We start from the raw sequence: 20,000 nt of genomic DNA, 5'->3' as shown, positions 1-20,000 counted from the left end.
TTGTTTTGCACCAACTGAAGAAGCATTTTCATTTGTTCTTGTGTTGAGGGGAGAGCGTCTTTCTCGGGTTACCTACAGTCTTAGGGTGTGATTTTTCTGCCTAGCTACATCTGAAATAGTTGTTTACACTAACTTGAGAAAGAAATGTCTGTTTCTTGGTTGCTTGTAATGCAGACCTTTAAAATAGGTTGGATGAGCTGCACGCAGAGTGTTTCTTTCCACTGAAGAGACTGTAACAGGGTTATTGGTTCATCTGTAAATGAATATATCAGAAAAATCTTTCAGATGTGATACAGCAATCCATTTTCCATTGTTTTCCATCTTTATTTTTCATATTTGTCGTGTTTCATGTATCTTATCATTAATCTTATCCTTCTAATTCCTTCTCCAGGCAAAGTATCTGAAACTCACTGCAGCCTAATTTCTTATTTGAACATTATCTGAAAGAAAACATGGAAAATCACACCAAGGCAACTGAGTTCATTTTGACTGGGTTCAAGTCTTACCCAGGATCACAACTCCTCCTCTCCATTCTCTTCTCAGCAATGTATGTTGTCACTGTGGTAGGAAATGCCTGCATGGTCCTCATCATTAGAATGGACTCCAAGCTGCACACTCCCATGTACTTTTTCCTAGAGAACCTGTCCATCTTGGACATCTGCTATTCTTCTGTCATCACTCCCAAAGCAGCAGTGACATTCTCACTGGGCAGAAGAATAATTTCCTACAATGGCTGCGCATCTCAAATGTTCTTCTTCTCTCTCTTTGGTACAACAGAAGCCTTCTTCCTTGCTGTGATGGCTTATGATCGCTTCAGTGCCATCTGTAATCCACTGCTGTACCAAATCATCATGAATAAAAGACTTTGCATTTTCATGGTGATGGGCTCTTATCTATCAGGCTGCATCAACTGCACAATCCAGACAGGCTTTACATTCAATCTGTCCTTTTGTGGGCCCAAAGAAATAAACCACTTCTTCTGTGATGTTCCTGCAGTGATGCATGTCTCCTGCTCAGACACTCTTGTCAATGAAATGGTAATGCTGGCTGTATGTGGATCAATTACTGTGGGCACTGCCTTGGTGGTTTTTATCTCCTATGGCTATATAATCATCACTATTATCCGAATGCCTTCAGCTGAGAGCAGGCGCAAGGCCTTCTCCACTTGCTCTTCTCACATGCTGTCTGTCACCTTGTTCTTTGGGGCTGTTTTCTTCATGTATGCTCAGCCTGGGGCCACATCTTCACCTGACAAAAGCAATACCATCTCTATACTCTATACTATTGTTGTTCCCATGCTAAACCCTTTCATCTACACCCTCCGAAACCAGGAGGTAAAAGAGTCTCTGAAAAGACTGTTAAAAAGGAAAGGTTTTCTTTAGTATCTTTACTAAAGATAATGATGACCATAGTGTCCAATTCACTACAGACAGAGAGATGTTTAGAATGTAAAACAAGCGACATCAGGGCTTGCTTTAAACAGTCTTTTGTGATTATAGATGATTGGTGTAACAGATGAATGCAGGAGGTATAAAAGAAATCTAGGATAATCAGATCAGATGAAGGTCAGGATTCATTTGATCAGATGTAGATATTTACAATCCATCTTAACCATAATATAGAATCCTTTTATAACTATTCAAAAGGCACAAGCATTTTAAAGCCGTAATTAATCCGTAATTAAACTCCAACTCTGGTAGTGCCTTACTCTATGCATTGGAACACAGCTAGTTTGGGTGGAGATATTCTCACTGTAAACATACAAAGACAAATTAAAGTGAACTGAATGATTTCTTTGCCTGAGACTCCTCAGGTTTAAACCATTTTTTTTTCCTCAATTTTGCTTTTAATCACTTCTCTTAGAAATGAGTGGAACCACTGAAATCCAAGTTCCGACCATCAAGCATTGATGGGCAATTGAAATCTTGTGGCTGAAGTGCTCTCCTCTGGGTCCATGTGTTTGTGTGCATTGCATGAGTGTTTTCAGTAGGATGGAAGCTATTTCTCTGTGATAAATAAGCTGGCAGCATCACAATCTGACATAGTCTGAAGATAATATGGGTAAGTTCAGCTTAACGGCTGTTTGCAGTGGTAAAAATGTGCGTTTCAAAAATACCAACTTAAACTTCTGCATCACGTGTCTGAAGCCCGATTTCTGGAGTATCATGTGAGCACCATCTTACCAGAGGCCCACTCAGTTCTCATTATATTACAATGTAAGTTAAATGCCAGGGGTGACGAGAAATCCTTTCAGAGAAAGTAATTCTTTAAAATAATTGTTAACTACTTGAAAGAAATAATACCACTATAAAATAAATCAATCACTATCCATAGTTACCTCTTTCTCTCTTATCTATACCATAAACTCAAATGCAGATGCCTATATTCCCATGCATACAAAGCCATCCTAAACTGGTGGAGAAAATACCAGAGGAATATCCCTCTGTGTTGACCATAAGCATTTCACTGACCATGTACCATAGGTGTTTCTATGAGTTTTTTCTGTTGTAACTTCAGTGCCTACTGGTCTTCCAAACGATCTAAACTAGTATGTAAAGACATTGGGGTGGAATGCAGCTTCACTGTAAGATATCTATGTTCAGGTACAGTGGAGGTCTCTACACCTGAAGGTTAGTATTTTCTAGCAAGCTATTTTTCACCCTGCTATAGGCAAGTCTCAGCCAGGGGTAACTACCACTACATTTGCTAGCTAAAAACCAGTGCTACACACTTGACCTAGGCACCAGAAATGCCTCTGATGTTGCTGAGCTTAATAATAGAGAGAGAACTTGCACACACAAATCATAAATGATACTTCAGTGAAAAGTATGAGATGTGTACTTTCAGCTATCTCATTTTTCTCTGATTCTCAGCCAAACACTACGCGGTTGGTCTAAACCGAACAATGTTTACTATTACCCGGTCCGTTACAAACCATAGCGCTGTGAAGGGGAAGAGGAGGCCCCGCCACAGGCTGGTACCACCCCCTGCTCTTCAAAGGACTCGAGATAAGGAGCGGACAACACAGGCAGCTTCGTGGCAAGCAAAGGCTTCCCAGCTGCCTGCAGGTGGGCAGCGTTTCCCTCCCACCCCTTCCGCCCCATTTCGGAAGAGACCCCTAAAGCCCCGCGGCACAGCGACACCCTAGACTCGGGCACGGCCCTGCGCGCCGGCGCTGCAGGGGTTAACGCTGTAGGGCGCGCTGGCCCTTTAAGTGCCGGGGGGGGCGCATGCGCGGTTAGCGCGCACGCACTTCGCGCAGCCATGCGGGTACTGGTGGGTGAGTGCGGGAGGGGCTGGGCCGGGCGGGGGGCGCTGCGGGCGCTGGGGGCAGGGGTTGGAGCACCCCGGGGTGAGGACACCGTGCGTGGTGCCCGGGCACGGGGAGTGGGTTGGGGTTAGGGTTAGGGTTAGGGTCAGCAGCGCCCTGCAGCACTGGGAGTGGGTTGGGGTTAGGGTCAGCAGCGCCCTACAGCACTGGGAGTGGGTTGGGGTTAGGGTTAGGGTCAGCAGCGCCCTACAGCACGGGGAGTGGGTTGGGGTTAGGGTTAGGGTCAGCAGCGCCCTGCAGCACTGGGAGTGGGTTGGGGTTAGGGTTAGCAGAGCCCTACAGCACGGGGAGTGGGTTGGGGTTAGGGTTAGGGTTAGCAGCGCCCTACCGCACTGGGAGTGGGTTGGGGTTAGGGTTAGGGTTAGCAGAGACCTACAGCACGGGGAGTGGGTTGGGGTTAGGGTTAGGGTCAGCAGCGCCCTACAGCACGGGGAGTGGGTTGGGGTTAGGGTCAGCAGCGCCCTACAGCACGGGGAGTGGGTTGGGGTTAGGGTTAGGGTTAGCAGCGCCCTACAGCACTGGGAGTGGGTTGGGGTTAGGGTTAGCAGCGCCCTACAGCACAGGGATTGGGTTGGGGGTAGGGTTAGTGTTAGGTTTAGGGTTAGCGGCGCCCTACAGCACGGGGAGTGGGTTAGGGTGTGGGTTTGGGTTAGGGTTAGCAGCGCCCTACAGCACGGGGAGTGGGTTAGGGTTAGTGTTAGCAGCGCCCTACAGCACGGGGAGTGGGTTAGGGTTAGGGTTAGCAGCGCCCTACAGCACGGGGAGTGGATTAGGGTTAGGGTTAGGGTGTGGGTTAGGGTTAGCATCGCCCTACAGCACGGGGAGTGGGTTAGGGTGTGGGTTTGGGTTAGCAGCGAGCAGGGTGCTCTGGGTGCGGGCTTTGGGGTGCAGGTCTGGGACGCCCTGTCTGTCTCCTAGGTGGGGGGACCGGCTTCGTGGGCACAGCCCTGACCCAGCTGCTGCGGAGCCGCGGCCATGAAGTGACCCACGTCTCTCGGCAGGCGGGCAAGGATCGGATCAGCTGGGTATGGGAGCGGAGGGCTCAAAGGAGGGAGGATGTGGCGGGGCTGAGGAGCCAGCCCGCTTGGCCTGGCCTGCTGCGGCGTACGGGGGCTCTGTGGTGGGGAGTCTCGGTCCTGTGGGTGTTCTCTTCGCCTCCTGGGTGCTCCATGGCTTCTAGGCACTGGGATGGGTTCTCTGGAGCTCCAGGGAGCAAAACCATCTCCATTCATGCTTGTGCTCCAGGCAGTGTCATGAGGGAACCGGCTGGAGTTCTTGGGAGTCTGCAGTGCTTGGTTGTTGGGAAGCCTTGTGCAGAGGGGAGGCTGCTGTGTGATGTCCCTGTTATCCCTGCCTAGGAGCAGCTGTCCCAGTCTGGATTGCCCCAGTGCGACGCTGTGGTGAACTTGGCTGGTGAAAATGTCCTCAACCCTTTCCGCAGGTACCTTGGTGTCCCATGGTGCTGTTCCAAAGTGAAGGCAAGACAGGCCAGTGCTGACAGAGATGTGGAAGGAATCTGGGGAGGAAACTGTCCAGGAAGCACTGGGGTTATTACCTTAACAATTGACATTTGGGTTCTCAAGTATCCAAAAGATTTCTGTGGGCCTGTTGAGTCCTGGGAGACCTTTGGAAGACATGTTGGAGGCTTGGCAAAGTAGCTCTGTGTATCCAAAATTACACCAGATGCCTACATTTAGATAATGTAAAGTTAGAACCAGAGGTTTACTTCTGTGAGGGTGGGTTTGGAAATGCCTTCACCAGGCACTTGGGAAGAATTCACATCACCCAACTTTGGTGTCCAGCTTGTCTGCTGCCTTTATCCTAAGGCAGTCCAAAACCTAGGGCCTTCTGTTGGAAGTGAGGGGCCACCATCCCCCAAAGTCCCCATGTCCTTAGGTAATAAGATCCCGTGTCCTCCCCCTGCTTTGGAGCGTGGGGGAGTTCTTATGACCTCTTCCATGCTTGTCAATGGGGGTCCGGTGGGAGCCCCTTGGTGCTGTTTCCTGGGATGCCTCGTGGGGATTGTAATCAGTGGCTCTCCCTTTCCCAGATGGGGCGATGCCTTCTGCAGGGAGATCATCAGAAGCCGCGTTGAGACCACCAAGACCTTGGCCAAAGCCATTGCTGATGCTGAGCAGCCACCCCATGCTTGGGTCGTCGTCACCGGCGTAGGTATTGGTTGGGCCCGGCTGAGGCATGGCTCGTGCTGACCTGAAGAGGCAAACCTCCAGACAGAAACACACTTCTGAGGGCATCAGTCTTGCCTTGAAATGCTGGCTTCATTGCCAACACATGTCGTTGTGTTTCAGAAACCCTTGGTCAGCTTTTTCCTACTCCGGGATAGGAATTTGTGTCCCTATGCTTCCTTTCGCTGTTACCTAAGCAGGGCCTCAGCTGAATCCCCCTGTATATCTCTTTGCATTTCTGCTTGCTACAGTCTTTAAAACTGCCACAGTGATGCCCAGTTTTTAGATGCACCTTTTCTATTCAGACTGATCAGTGTGTTGCTGCTGTATTTGGTTCTTAGGCCTACCAGCGCAACCTGAGTATTGGTGCATCCCTCTGAACTTGCAGACCGCATTTGTTACTTCAAAAACTGTCTCTGCCATCAGAGGGACCCTGTGCTGTTCACATGGGATGTCTGTGATGGAGTGATCAAGTTCTGGGCTCTTGGACGCAGGGAGGAAGTTGGGGAAGGGGGTGGTGGCTGATTGAGTCCTGACCCCCTTACTGCTCTTACACCCACAGGCTATTACCGCCCTAGCCCCACAGCAGAATATACTGAGGACAGTCCTGGGGGGGACTTTGACTTCTTTTCACGCCTGGTGAGCTCCTGGGAGGCTGCAGCTCTCATCCCTGGGAGCCCAGCTCGTGGTGTTGTGGTGAGATCTGGTGAGATGGAGCATCATGCCTGTTCAGGGTGGCTCTGCTTTGGTGCTGGGGCAGGAGAGGGAAGAGGAGGGAGAAGGTCTTGTGCCTCACCTCACTGGGGTGCTGTTCCAGTCCAGCCCTCTTAAGGACTGTATCTTTTGCAGGTTGGGGGGTGAAGGGAGCTTTTGTCCTTTGGGAGGCTCTGGGGGGGGGGAAGTTGTGGTCTCACTCTGTTCTCTTCACAGGAGTAGTGCTGGGCCAAGGTGGTGGTGCAATCTCTCAAATGATCTGGCCCTTCCGCCTTGGACTAGGAGGCCCAGTGGGCTCTGGGCTCCAGCCCTTCCCCTGGATCCACATTCGGGACCTGGCTGGGATTGTGTGTCATGCCCTGGAGACTGAGGGTCTCCGAGGTGTCTTCAACGGTGTGTCTCCATCCTCCCCTGCCACCTCCAATGGCACCTTTGCTCGGGAGCTTGCTGCTGCCCTGGGGCGCCCAGCGCTGCTGCCCATGCCTGCTTGGGCTGTGCGGGCTGTCTTTGGTGCAGAGCGGGCTGTGATGCTGCTGGAAGGCCAGAAAGTGGTGCCAAAACACACCCTGGAGAGTGGCTACAGCTTCATCTTCCCAGATCTACCAGGAGCACTGAAGGACATCGTGTCTTGAGGACTCCTTGGTTGGGCTGGGTTGGGCCCTGTTTCTGTGAGCAGCCTGGCTCATGTGCCTTCCCCTGGGTGAAAGAGGCAAGCCCTGCCCCTTGTTGACACTTCCCTACTACTGTACAAAGAAGATGAGCAATCTGTTCCCTTTCTGTCTCCCTTTGTGCATCCCCAGTTTAGGAGTCATCCCTCTTACTGTCATCTGCAGTCTCCACAGGACCTGCTTTTGGGCAGGGGAATGAGCCCCTCTGAGGGTTGTGAATGCTGAATCTGATCTGCCATCTTCCCTTTTCCCCTCATGCTGATCCCTCAGTGGCTGGCACTTAGTCCTTGCAGCACAAATACATGGGATAGAGTGAGGTTACACAGCATTATGAAAAGGTTTTGTAAGAAGACAGGACACACTGTGGTGATAAAACGCTGAGTTCAGCCAGGCCAGTACTGACTGGCCCTGGTTTACACCCAACCCACCTCTTTTATACCCCTTTTCTGTCTACCTCCTCTTTGTTGCTCCCAGTTTCTCCTCCCCTGCACATTTCCTCAACAGGTAATGTGGTCCCACTAACTCCATCCAACATCCTGGGCACTCAGGTTTGCATCCTTACCAGTTGCTAACTCCTGGTTGTCTATAGCTTCTGGAGAGCTCATCAGCAGAGCAATCAGGTGATCAGGCCCAGGCAGCATGGGTTTATGAAAGGCAGTTTCTGCTCACGAAGCCTGATCTCCTGTGGCAAAACAACCTGCTCAGTGGAGGAGGGAAAGGCTGTGGATGTTGTCTACCTCGTCTTCAGTCCATGACCCAGCTGTGTAGCCCCATCTCTCCTAAATGGAGAGAATTGGTGTCTCAGCCACCAGAGATTAGGATGTCTCCAGCTACTGTCCACCTCTGGTCCCTCCAGTAACCAAGGCTTCCAGTTATCATGCACACAGCTGGTATAGAGCTCTCTTCACTTAGCTGCCTGGATAGTTGCTTACACGTTTATACAGCCTTGCTTGCTCAGTGTGCTCGCACCACAGACACGGGCCTTGTGTCTCCAGTTACTGCACTCAGGCCCCCACACACATGCACACAGAATACAGTGTTCACCCAGGAAGAGAGTTAGCATTGAAGTTTAATAAGACAGAAGAGACTGCACTGAGCAAAGGGCAGGGTCAGACAGCTGCACCAACCAGCAGGTAGTTCTTCCCATGAATATCCTATAATAAATATTGTACAATCCTGAGATGCTTTTCACCTTCATTCCATAATGTGTGTGGGCTGTTATGCCCATAGGCAGTAACTGTCTCAGATGACCCAGAAAGCTACTGCCACTGATTGACCAGAATGGGTATCACCCTGACAGTGTGGGGCTGATTGCTCTGCTGCTACTGCCCTAGGAAGAGCTGATTTAGGGTGTCTTGTTTCTCTGGTCAAGTTAGTGTAGTTTCTCTACCTGTTACTGGGCCTCTGTGTTCACCTCTGTGTGTGGAGACCAGCTTTTTATTGTATAACCAACAAGATGCACTTAGCAAAGGAGCAGAGAAGAGCCTGAACCCAGCAGGGCTGTTAAACATTTTGTGTAATCACTTCTCTGAAGGATTTACTGATAAGGCCATCCTGTAGCAATGACAACTTACATTTCAGAGGACAGCTGAATACAAGATCCAGGACAGTAGCTCTGTAGATAGGAAAGGTATTATTTCCATTTCCTAATCCTGAGAAGGGGAGAAGTGACTACCATGAGTGCTCTGTCTGGTTACTGAGCTTGGGAACTGCTCAGGCTTCTCTGGGATGTAGAGAAAGGTGTAAAGAAAAGCTGGGAGTTTTGTGCATATACACTTTGACAGGGGCACCTACACCATGACATGAGGATGACATGAGGGACAGTTTGGTGACAGATCACCAGCTGGAAAAGGGGCTATTCACCAACCCCCTCTGGGTGGCCAGCCGGACCCAACCCAACTCCCACACAACTTGCCTAGACTGTAAGGTATTGGTTTCTCTAGGAGGAGGCAGTGGGAAACTCTTGAACCCAGGTAGACAATGTCCATTCCCAGCCTGCATCAACTGAACAGGTTACTCTGTTGTAGAAGGTGATGAGGTTTGTCAAGCACGATTTGCTCCTGGGGAATCTGTGCTGGGGTTTTCCAGTCACGTGCTTGGTTTGACTTGTGATAGCCTCCAGGAGGGTTTGCTCCATTATCTTTGCTCCACCATCATCCAGGATGATTCGCTCCATCATCATGTGATGTAAGACTGATGGCCCTATAATTTTCTGGATCCTCCTTGAGCCTGTCTTGGGGTGATGGGGGTGATATTAGCCACCTTCTAGTGTTTCATAATGTCCCTTGATCTCCACGACTTCTCCAAGATGATGGAGTGTGCCCTCTGTTGTTGCTGGTAGTGTCTGATGGGACAGCCCTACAGCAGTTATGAAAAAGGTTTATTCTAATGCATTCATTATTTTGGATGTCTCTTTCTTCTTGGAACACAGTCTGAAGCACCTTTAAAAAAGACATGAATTTAAAAGCTTCAAGCATTTGAAATGTAATGTCAAAGTGATTCAGTGTTATTCTATTAGAGTAATTTAAGTATTGTATTGAGTAATATATATAGTCTATATAGAGTATTGTATTAGAATAATTAAGCTTTTTTGTATTGAGAGGTTTCTTCCAGTCTTGTCTTTACAAGGAATAAAATGAGAAAATCAATTCTCTGGCTCTTCTCACAGAGTTCAAAGTAGATCAGCTCCCAGAAGCAAAGTCATTAGAAGCTTAAGTGAAGTTTCCTTAACTCTGGTTCTCCTGTGTTTTAATTATGAAGTTCCAGTAACCCACAGGCAAGTTAAGCTCCCTGGAGGGGGTGAAACAAACACTACATTGAAGATGTAAAAAACCACTTAGCCATTAAGCAGCTGTTGTAAAGTTTCTGAAGTGAGGCAGTGAATTTACCCTGCGATGGCTCCCGCTGCCTGTCCCTTGAGCAAGCAATGCAAAGATCAGCATAACCATATTGATAGGGAAGGTTTCTTTTGCTTGATCTCAATATGGAAACTGTGGTTTTAATGTTGCAGGATTAGGCCCAAGTTGGTTGTATTGGGATACAATTATGACTGAATGACATAGATAAGGAATTCCTGGTTTCAAAAGAGACAAGTCACTCAGCATTAGAGATGGTAACAGGAATGATGATGGTAAAAAGCCAGCAGGATCCCTCTACTCCTGGAAACAACGTGATTTAGTGTTAACGTGGTGTAACTTGCTCTGGACTCTACAGACTGTATAGATGGGAACTGCACATAATGTAAAGGGATCCAAGTTTCCTCCGACACTTCTCCAGAAAGAATTTCTCTTCTGCAATTGTCTTTGCTGGAAGTTCAGATATTTCAATAATGATAAGTTACATGAGTTACAAAGCAAAAAGATGACCATTTTGCAGGGAGTTAAGCTATTCCCGTTCCTTCTGAGAACAGAACCCTCAAAATAAGTCTCCTGATGGCCTTTTTCATTTCAGTATTTCTCAGGGTGTAGACCATGGGATTCAGCACTGGAACAACCACAGTGAAGAAGATGGAGACCACTTTGTCCAGTGCAAATGTCTTGAAGGGCCGAGCATAGATGAATATCCCTGGAATGAATGTTATACCTATTGCCATTATCTGCGCTATGCAGGTAGAAAAAGCTTTGTGCTTTCCTTTGGTGACCTGCCTCCTTATCTTGACTAAAATGACAGTGTATGAAGTAAGCAGCAAGACAAAAATTATTATGAGGAGTAGGCCACCATTTGAGACCATCAGCAGCTCTATCAGGTAGGTGTCAATGCAGGCCACTTTCAGTACTTGTGGGACATCACAGTGGAAATTGTCCAGAGTGTTAGGACCACAATAAGGTAAAGGGAGAAGCAGAGTAATCTGTGTTGCAGAGTGAATGAATCCTCCTGCCCATGACCCTGCCACTAGACCTAAACACGCTGCACGGTTCATTACAGTCAGGTACTGCAAGGGCTTAACAATAGCCACATAGCGATCAGCTGCCATCACTGCAAGAAGAAAGATATGAGCACCACCAATGAAATGGAACAAAAACATGTGAAGCATGCACTCCTTGAGTGGAACAGATCTGGGCTGGGAGAGGAGACTTGACAACAGAATGGGAGTAGTGACTGATGATTCAGCAATATCTGTGAATGCTAAGTTGGCCAGGAAGAAGTACATTGGTGTGCGCAGGTGGTAGTCAGTGATAACAGTGGTGAGGATGGTGATGTTTTCCAAGCAGGTCATCAGATAGACAAGGCAGAAGACTGTGAAGAGGAATTGCTGAATCTTAAGACTGTTGTTAAAACCCAGGAGAACAAATTCCGTTACAGGACTGGTTACGTTCTGCATCTCCAGTTACCATCTGAGAGTGCCTGTGAGGAATTTAGAAGGGAGAGTGAAGTTAGCTTTCAACACCAAGAGGGGTCATCTTTGCACTCCTCTGGATCAGAAATCCCCATCCTAGAACCCTCCTTATATCCCCACACTAAACAGTGCAAATTCTGTTTAGCCCAGGTAGTATCAGTGTTGGGAACTGCTTTCTTTCATCTTCACCTTGGCTTCCCTGAATCTGTACTCTTAAAATCTGGTGTAACTTTACAGTTAGTTGCTCTCCTCATAAACAGACTTTTGTTTCCCCAGCAGTGCAGGCTTTGGCCCCTCCTCAATGCAACAGTTCTTATCCCTAATATTACTTCATTCCATTCAGGCATCAAGAGCCCCTTATTCCACCCAGGACTGCTTTGCCTGCAGTCTCAGAGTTGCCTGGTTCCTCTTCTCCACAGAGGACTCCAAAGAGGAAATAATAAAGGAATAAAAACCCCAACCAAACCCCAAATCCAAACAAACCCCATTTCTGCATCTTCTCTAAGCATCAAAGCAGATGTGAGGAGCAAAGTTACTGTGAAACCTGTACGAACTTTCCTGGGTCTGAACAAAAATGGTTTTGCTAATGCCACTAATGGATTCCTGCTCTGGCAAACAGTGTTTACTGGGCTACTCCTCTGTAAGTCAAAGGGAAACAGGATATACTGCACATTTCTTTGCAGGCATGTCTTACCAGTTGACAGATTCTTTTATGCTATGGACAATAAGCCTTGCTTGCTGCTGCTTGCTTTTGTAGGGGATGAAGTATACAGAGTCAGTTGGTTTGACACACTTTGCTGAATGGCTGGCACGGACAAAGCCTGAATTTGGGACATTGCCTCTTCGTGTGTATGTCCCCTTGCATGGAGAGTCAGTGCTCACTTCAGAGATGAACCACAGGATAAACCGATCAGGGATTGCCAGAGAATTTGGGCTTGTGCTGTGGTTCTGTCAGTAAAGAATTTAGAGTAGTCTATTCCTCCTTATCCTGTTAGATTTTCATTTAAAGCAATACACAGGGTATTGCTGTGACTATCAATACCCTGGAAACAGATGTCGGGAGCGGGAAGAGATGCCTGCTCTGCAATGGAAGGCAAGCCAGGGACTGAGAGTGACAGCAAGGCAGCCAGAAGCAGCCCAGCTCACCAGCAAAGCTCGCCCCATAGTGCACACAAAGAAAGAGCAAAGCAGAATCATTGATAGTAACCAGTTAGCCCAGCGATTACCAAAGGGAAAAGGATGCCAGGGAACAAGACAATGACACCACTAAGCTCAATGTGAGAAGCAGAGCAAAAGAAGGATAAGTTGCGTGAGACACTCAGGCACATTCAAACACACTTCAGTGATACTTGCCAAAATTACCCTTCCAGTTGAGCCCAGGGGAAGGTGGCTCTCTCCAGCAAGGCTCAGGGCTGGGTTCTTGGGTGGCAGGTTGGCACCCGACAGCTTCTCCTGCCCCACATCTGCACACTGTAGCTGCGTTACCTTCTCAATTTCCTACAGCAGCTACCAGTGCTGCTGCCGATCAGAAAGTCCACAGTGGCATCATTCCAGCACTTTCAGATGTTCTATTGTCACTTGCTGATCCAAGATCATCCATGTTTTATTCGCACTGGGCTGGCACAGCATACCCCCAGCATAGCAAGGGCAAGAAACAAGAAGAGGACGTAAGTTTAAAAGTTTAAGTCCTGAACCAGTTGGCAAATAGCGTCCCCAGATGAGGCTTCCTGCAGGGATTATGTCATAAGGGAATGAATTAAAAAGTTCCTGCGTTTTTTATTCCATAGGTGGTAATCCCACAAGCACAAGAGGCTCAGTAAATGTCCTTCTGTCCTCCATGACCCTGAATACTCCATGTGACTCCCTGCAGTACTGAGTCCCATGACAGGACCATATCAGTAGTCAACAGGTAAAACCTGGTTGCCATCTCCTCCTTTCCCTCTGCCTCTCCCTCTCTCTCTTCTCATAGAGGAGGTGCTTCAGCCCCCTGATCAGTTCTGTGGCCCTCCTTGGACCAGCTCAAGCGGGTCCATGTGTTCCTTATCCTGGTGGCCCCAGACCTGAATGGAGTACTCCAGCTGGGGTCTCACAAGAGCAGAGTAAAAGGGCAGAATCCCTTCCCTTGACCTTCTGGTCCTTCTCCTTTTGATACAGCCCAGCACATGGCAGTTTCTGGGTTGAAAGCACACGCTGCCAGCTCATGTTGAGTTTTTCATCAGCCAACACCTCCAAGTCCTGCTCAGGGCTGCTCTCAATCCATTCATCACCCAGCCTTTGCCCATGGTTGGGATTGCCCCAAGCCAGGCAGAGCACCCTGCTCTTGACCTTGCTGACCTCCGTGAAGTTCACCCCGGCCCACCTCTCCAGCCTGTCAGGGGCCTTCTGGATGGCATCCCTTCCCTCTAGAGCATCAGCCAGCACTCAGCCTGTCATCATCCGCAGACCTGGTGAGAGTGCCCTCAGTCCTGCTCTCCATGTCCCCAACAAAGATGTCAAATAATATTGGCCCCAGTCTGGACCCCTCATCACTGGTCCCCCCTTGGACATTGAGTCATTAACCACCCAGCCTATGCCTTATCCTCCTGGTCCACAGCTCCCCATTTTAGAGACAAGTATGTTGTGTGGGTCAGTACCAGATGCTTTGCAGAAGTCCAGGTAGATGATGTCCCTTTCCCTTAACCATCAATGTTGTAACCCCATCATAGAAGGCCACCAAATTTGTCAGGCATGATTTTCCCTTAGGGAAGGCATGTCACCAGTCACCTCCTTATTTTCCATGTGCCTTTGCATATTTTCCAGGGGGATGTGCTGCATGACGTTGCTGGACATCAAGGTGAGACTGACTGGTCTGTCGTTCCCCACAGTTGTTCCTGTAATATGAGTTACAAGTTTGGCTCTAAGCAATAATGATCACAAAAATGAACTCATGATTTAAAGCCAAAAGAACCATCAGTGATTCTGTGACTAAATTATCATCTTGATTTTAATTCAGTTGAAATGGTGAACCTTCCTCCTCCTGCTCCTCCTCCTCCTTCTCAAGGAGGAAGGAAGGAAGGAGACTCGGTGAAATTCCTCGTACAGGTATTTCCTGATAAATGTTCAAAGTATATTTTTAGTACAGAGAGGAAAAAAGGAAAGGTAAACTCATCTACAGTGTTGTACATAGGAAAAACACATATCCAACAATAGTGCTGACCAAATGAAATGTACTATGTATCTTCAAGGATTAGCATCATTTCTACCATAAGTTCTCATTTGCTGTAAATGCAAAGGATTCAAAGGAGATAAAATAAGACGAGAACAGTCTTTGTTTAGAGGGATTTGTGTTTCGAAACTTGTGCATATTATCTCTTTTTGGCACAGTTTTATAGTTTCATTAATTAATTACTGGCTAGTGTGGGAAACACGGTGCAAAGAGGGAATCTGACAGTGCCGGTTCCTCTCAACAGACCTGTTCATTTTGGTTGTAAAACCTTGCTTTCACTTTGGAAATATCAGAAGGCCTATATAGAGAAAACCTCATTATTGATAAAAACGTGGAAATTGAAGAGTCACAGCTCCTCTAGCCATAAAATGTATGCCAATGCAATACTTGTGTGGCCAGCCAGCAACTGGGCTTAAACCATTTAATGTTTGCTCTCTAGAAGTCACATAAACCATGTGAGGTATTCGCTCCACTTCCAAACAATGAAGTAGTGCCCAGGGTTGTTCTGGTGAATGATTCATCTACCAATGCTGATTTCTAAAGACTTCAAATGAAACGTGTTCTCAAAGGTGCAGAAGGAATAAGGACTCGGAGGCCCAGGCTTGGATGCAGCACAACTTTAATGAGGGTAAAGAAGAAAAGGAGGTGGCTCCCAGGGAGCACCAGGGGCAGCCACCAAGAGGCGGTGCAGCTCCTGCAGGGTGTCCGTCTGCCTGTCCCTCACTGGGAGGGAGGAGGGAGGCCAAGAGGTCCCCACGGGGCTGGTGTGGGAGGTGGAGACAGGAAAGGAATGGAGAGGACAGTGGGAGAAGGAAACAGCGCCGCGAAGCTCTATCTCCTGTGCAGATCCATGGTGTGAGGTCGCGGATGTTCCTGCCTGAGGACGCAGCCAGCAGCTTTAGCAGGGTCTGCACCTGGAGCCGCAGTAGCGGTTGGTGATGCAGGAGAGGTCGAAGCCCCCGGAGTTGATGGGCACTCCCTCACAGCTGAGGATGCTGCCAACGGCGGCGGAGGTGGAGGAGCCCACAACGGTGTTCTGAGGGAAGGAGCTGAGGATGGGGCCGGGCAGGGTCACCACCACGGGGGAAGGCTCAATGACGACGGTGGAGCTCTGGCACTGCCTGACACAGCACTCATTGCAGCTGTTGGCCAGCGGGGTCGGGCCGCAGGGCTGGCAGGGCACGCACGGGTTGCAGCAGGACATGTCTGGATGCTGGAGCTTCACCTGGACACAGGGCAGGGGCAAGCAGAGGATGGGACACGGCAGCAGCAGCTCTGCACCCAAGTCTGGGCAAGCCAAGGCACCTCCTGGCCCAGCACACGCTGACCACCTCCAAGCCCAGCAGCCGCCTCAGCTCAGTCCCAGCCTCTCTCTGCACAAGCCCTTCTCTCCCCTTCCCTCTGCCCCCCGAGAAGCAGCTCCCAGCCCTGCGCTAGCACAGCCCCCATCAGCTGAGAGCCCCGGGGAGGAACGACCTGCTCTGGAAGCAGCAGCACAAGAGGCTTCGCACTCACCTGATTGCCAGGAGAAGGAGGCCAGAGAAGTGGATGAGGAGCACAGACCTGGGCTGCCTTTTATAGTCGTCCTGCAGTGCCTCAGGCCCACAGGCACCTTTGTGGCAGCAGGAATTTCCTGGCAAGCCCATGGCAAATGCAAACCCTCCCAGGTAATGGCAGGGGCCGTGTCCCGGTTTCCGGCACTGTTGCCTTTTCATTTCCCGGCTCATGTGCTTTGCCATAGGAAGGCTTCTGTCAGTGCCGGGGTGAGAAGCCCAAGGGTTTCCGGGGCAGAACCACGTGAGCGCAGCAGAAGCCTCCCATCAAGGGCTGGTGCATCCCGTGCAGGCAGGGGATGTGCTCCTGGCTCATTCCTGTGGGCTTGCTTGTGGCCACGCTGTGGGAAATGGGCACCGCTCTCGTGCTTCTCTTCCGCATGCCCAAGGACTGCCACAGGAGAGGACATGGCACAGCCTTTCCTCTTGCTCCCCTCAGCTCTCTCTGAGGAAAAGCCATTGTTGTGTGCATTTAACCTAAGATACAACTGGCTTGCTTGATATTAGCAGAAGAACCAGGCAGCTTTCAAGGCTATTCAAAGGATATTCAAAATCTTTACAATTCTCAGATAGTACTGTGACTATCCTGGAGGTGAAGGAGGATCCTGGAAGGGAAGAAGGGAGGAAGGAAGGACGGAAGGTGTTTGCGCCGCCGGTTGGCTCTTTCTGCAAAGGACAAGGATGTAATTGTGAATAGCTCCCAGCAGATGGCTCCCGAGGGACAAAGGTGCCCGGGAGCGCACGCAGATGAGCTCCGTGACCACCGCTCGATCGTGTCATAACCAGGCACTACCACGGACAACAAAAGGAGAACACGTTCTGGTCAGATCCGTCGATATCTCCACCCTTCTTGCCCCATGCTGCCCACCAAAAGGGACTTTTGTAGTTTAAAACCAGTCAGCAACCAAGTACAGCACAGCCGCTGGCTCAAACGCTCCCTTCAGCCCCTGGCGGGATGGGGAGGAGAATGGGAAGCAAGTAAAACCCACGGGTTGAGATTAAGAACCCGCCTGGTCTGGCGTGGGATCGTCCATGGGCTGCAGTGTGGATTTCTGCTCCACCACGGTCTTTCCTTTGGGCTGCACGGGAATCTCTCCCCCATCACCTGGAGCACCTTCTCCACCTCTTCCTGCCCTGGCCTTGCTGTTTACAGGACTGGTTCTCAAGTGGGTTTTCCCTCACTTCCTGGGCAGTGTTCTGCCCTTTCTTAAACACCTTTCCACAGAGGCACCACCAGAGTGATGGGCTCAGCATTAGGCAGCACCGAGCCCATTTTGGAGCTGGCTGGATCTGATTCTTTCAGACATGGGTGAAGCCCCTGGATTGTTCTCACAGAAACCACCCCGGCACCATTCCTCCTCCTGCTACCAAAGCCTTGCCACACAAGCCCAGGGGAGTGGGTCCAACAGAGCATGAGAAATTACAGAAATAGAAGTTTCAAAGGAAAATGTCCATGGTAGATCCTTTAGGAAGTGGAAGTGCTGGAGGTAATTATGGTGATCTCCTTAACATTATCATCATCAGATCTCAACTGCTGTATTCCACATTCACCCTGGGCTCCACTGACCCTCCTTCACACTTTTTCCCAAAGGATTCTGCCCATCAGGTCACCAAGAGGACAAAAATCTGCTCTTATGAGTGCAGGGTTGCAATTTTGCCTTCTGCTTTCACTGCCACTGCAGACTCTAAACAAGAGAGCTATCCCAGCCTTTCTCTAGAACCCCAAAAGCTCATAGGTCTTGAAACTGTCCTGCACGACACCCTTGTCTCTAAAATGGAGAGGCATAGATGTGATGGATGGACCACTTGGTAGGTAAGCAGTTGGCTAGATGCTTGCACTTGAAGAGTCTCTTATGTAGACAGGGTGAGAGAGCAAAGCTTGTTCGGCCATGGAGAAGGATTTTTGAAAAGGCTCTGGAAGATCTCTTGAAGGCCTGACAAATCTCTGGTGCCTTCTACAAGGGGGGATTTGACACTGTCCTGCACCATCCTTGTCTCTAAATTGGAGAGGCATGGATGTGGAAGGACTAGCTGGTAGGGCTGAATGCACTAAAGGAAAGCTCCTCTGGAGATGGACTTGGCTGATGAAAGGGGCATGGAATAATAGCAGCATCAGTAATGGGGACAACTGAAGGAAGGTAGATTCAGAAAAATATGTACCCATAGGACAACTCTGATTTAAACAGGGTGCTGAGGGTAGATTTAGATGCAAGGGTGCCCAGAGAGAAGCTGTTCACACACTGTGAGGGTGCTCCCTGACAGTGTTCAAGGCCAGGTTGGACACAGGGGCTTGGAGCAAGGTGCTCTAGTGGAAGTTGTCCATGCTTGTGGTAGGGGAATTTGAATGAGATAAGGTTTAATGTCTCTTGGAAACCAAAATGTTCAACGGTTCTATAATTTCATGAAACATGAAATTAATTTACCATGTTTCCACGTGACAAAATCAACCTCAGTGACGCTGATCCCTCCCAACTCCAACTTTTCCCCTGAACAGAGTGGAAGGGTGGCAGCAGAAGGAATAAGGACTCGGAGGCCCAGGCTTGGATGCAGCACAACTTTAATGAGGGTAAAGAAGAAAAGGAGGTGGCTCCCAGGGAGCACCAGGGGCAGCCACCAAGAGGCGGTGCAGCTCCTGCAGGGTGTCCGTCTGCCTGTCCCTCACTGGGAGGGAGGGAGGGAGGGAGGCCAAGAGGTCCCCACGGGGCTGGTGTGGGAGGTGGAGACAGGAAAGGAATGGAGAGGACAGTGGGAGAAGGAAACAGCGCCGCGAAGCTCTATCTCCTGTGCAGATCCATGGTGTGAGGTCGCGGATGTTCCTGCCTGAGGACGCAGCCAGCAGCTTTAGCAGGGTCTGCACCTGGAGCCGCAGTAGCGGTTGGTGATGCAGGAGAGGTCGAAGCCCCCGGAGTTGATGGGCACTCCCTCGGAGCTGAGGATGCTGCCAACGGCGGCGGAGGTGGAGGAGCCCACAACGGTGTTCTGAGGGAAGGAGCTGAGGATGGGGCCGGGCAGGGTCACCACCACGGGGGAAGGCTGGATGACGACGGTGGAGCTCTGGCACTGCCTGACACAGCACTCATTGCAGCTGTTGGCCAGCGGGGTCGGGCCGCAGGGCTGGCAGGGCACGCACGGGTTGCAGCAGGACATGTCTGGATGCTGGAGCTTCACCTGGACACAGGGCAGGGGCAAGCAGAGGATGGGACACGGCAGCAGCAGCTCTGCACCCAAGCCTGGGCAAGCCAAGGCACCTCCTGGCCCAGCACACGCTGACCACCTCCAAGCCCAGCAGCCGCCTCAGCTCAGTCCCAGCCTCTCTCTGCACAAGCCCTTCTCTCCCCTTCCCTCTGCCCCCCTCCGAGAAGCAGCTCCCATCCCTGCGCTAGCACAGCCCCCATCAGCTGAGAGCCCCGGGGAGGAACGACCTGCTCTGGAAGCAGCAGCACAAGAGGCTTCGCACTCACCTGATTGCCAGGAGAAGGAGGCCAGAGAAGTGGATGAGGAGCACAGACCTGGGCTGCCTTTTATAGTCGTCCTGCAGTGCCTCAGGCCCACAGGCACCTCTGTGGCAGCAGGAATTTCCTGGCAAGCCCATGGCAAATGCAAACCCTCCCAGGTAATGGCAGGGGCCGTGTCCCGGTTTCCGGCACTGCTGCCTTTTCATTTCCCGGCTCATGTGCTTTGCCATAGGAAGGCTTCTGTCAGTGCCGGGATGAGAAGCCCAAGGGTTTCCGGGGCAGAACCACGTGAGCGCAGCAGAAGCCTCCCATCAAGGGCTGGTGCATCCCGTGCAGGCAGGGGATGTGCTCCTGGCTCATTCCTGTGGGCTTGCTTGTGGCCACACTGTGGGAAATGGGCACCGCTCTCGTGCTTCTCTTCCGCATGCCCAAGGACTGCCACAGGAGAGGACATGGCACAGCCTTTCCTCTTGCTCCCCTCAGCTCTCTGAGGGAAGGCCATTGCTGTGTGCAGATGGGCTTCTGCTGGCAGGGCTGGACCCTACTGCAACA

General features: G+C 50.2%; 5 protein-coding genes across 5 annotated transcripts; 2 read left to right on the top strand and 3 right to left on the bottom strand.

The window, feature by feature from the left end:
* Nucleotides 1–391: 391 nt before the first annotated feature.
* Nucleotides 392–1,412, top strand: LOC130602827 (olfactory receptor 12-like). The gene has a single exon (XM_057416059.1). It carries the CDS (start codon nucleotides 453–455, stop codon nucleotides 1,380–1,382), a length of 930 nt encoding a protein of 309 aa, XP_057272042.1. The 5' UTR covers nucleotides 392–452; the 3' UTR covers nucleotides 1,383–1,412.
* Nucleotides 1,413–3,237: 1,825 nt separating this feature from the next.
* Nucleotides 3,238–7,202, top strand: SDR39U1 (short chain dehydrogenase/reductase family 39U member 1). The gene is made up of 6 exons (XM_057416047.1): nucleotides 3,238–3,280; nucleotides 4,250–4,356; nucleotides 4,690–4,772; nucleotides 5,382–5,503; nucleotides 6,080–6,223; nucleotides 6,448–7,202. Exons 1-6 carry the CDS (start codon nucleotides 3,265–3,267, stop codon nucleotides 6,861–6,863), a joined length of 888 nt encoding a protein of 295 aa, XP_057272030.1. The 5' UTR covers nucleotides 3,238–3,264; the 3' UTR covers nucleotides 6,864–7,202.
* A 2,754-nt stretch (nucleotides 7,203–9,956) lies between these two features.
* Nucleotides 9,957–12,399, bottom strand: LOC130602828 (olfactory receptor 4D1-like). Its single transcript, XM_057416060.1, has 2 exons — nucleotides 12,382–12,399; nucleotides 9,957–11,220 (listed from the first exon to the last, which is right to left on the bottom strand). The coding sequence occupies exons 1-2, from the start codon at nucleotides 12,397–12,399 to the stop codon at nucleotides 10,279–10,281; spliced, it is 960 nt and encodes a 319-aa protein (XP_057272043.1). The 3' UTR covers nucleotides 9,957–10,278.
* A 2,643-nt stretch (nucleotides 12,400–15,042) lies between these two features.
* LOC130602819 (feather keratin Cos1-2-like) lies at nucleotides 15,043–16,180 on the bottom strand. Its single transcript, XM_057416050.1, has 2 exons — nucleotides 15,956–16,180; nucleotides 15,043–15,665 (listed from the first exon to the last, which is right to left on the bottom strand). Exon 2 carries the CDS (start codon nucleotides 15,642–15,644, stop codon nucleotides 15,339–15,341), a length of 306 nt encoding a protein of 101 aa, XP_057272033.1. The 5' UTR covers nucleotides 15,645–15,665; nucleotides 15,956–16,180; the 3' UTR covers nucleotides 15,043–15,338.
* Nucleotides 16,181–18,692: 2,512 nt separating this feature from the next.
* On the bottom strand, nucleotides 18,693–19,333 carry LOC130602818 (feather keratin Cos1-2-like). The gene has a single exon (XM_057416048.1). The coding sequence runs from the start codon at nucleotides 19,138–19,140 to the stop codon at nucleotides 18,835–18,837; it is 306 nt and encodes a 101-aa protein (XP_057272031.1). The 5' UTR covers nucleotides 19,141–19,333; the 3' UTR covers nucleotides 18,693–18,834.
* Nucleotides 19,334–20,000: the final 667 nt, after the last annotated feature.

Source organism: Pezoporus wallicus, unplaced genomic scaffold, assembly GCF_028554395.1.
Source record: "Pezoporus wallicus isolate ANWC-B61680 ecotype Strahan unplaced genomic scaffold, APGP_CSIRO_Pwel_v1 contig_10889, whole genome shotgun sequence".
Classification (NCBI taxonomy): Eukaryota; Metazoa; Chordata; class Aves; order Psittaciformes; family Psittacidae; genus Pezoporus; species Pezoporus wallicus.
This window is presented reverse-complemented; position numbering and strand designations above follow the sequence as displayed.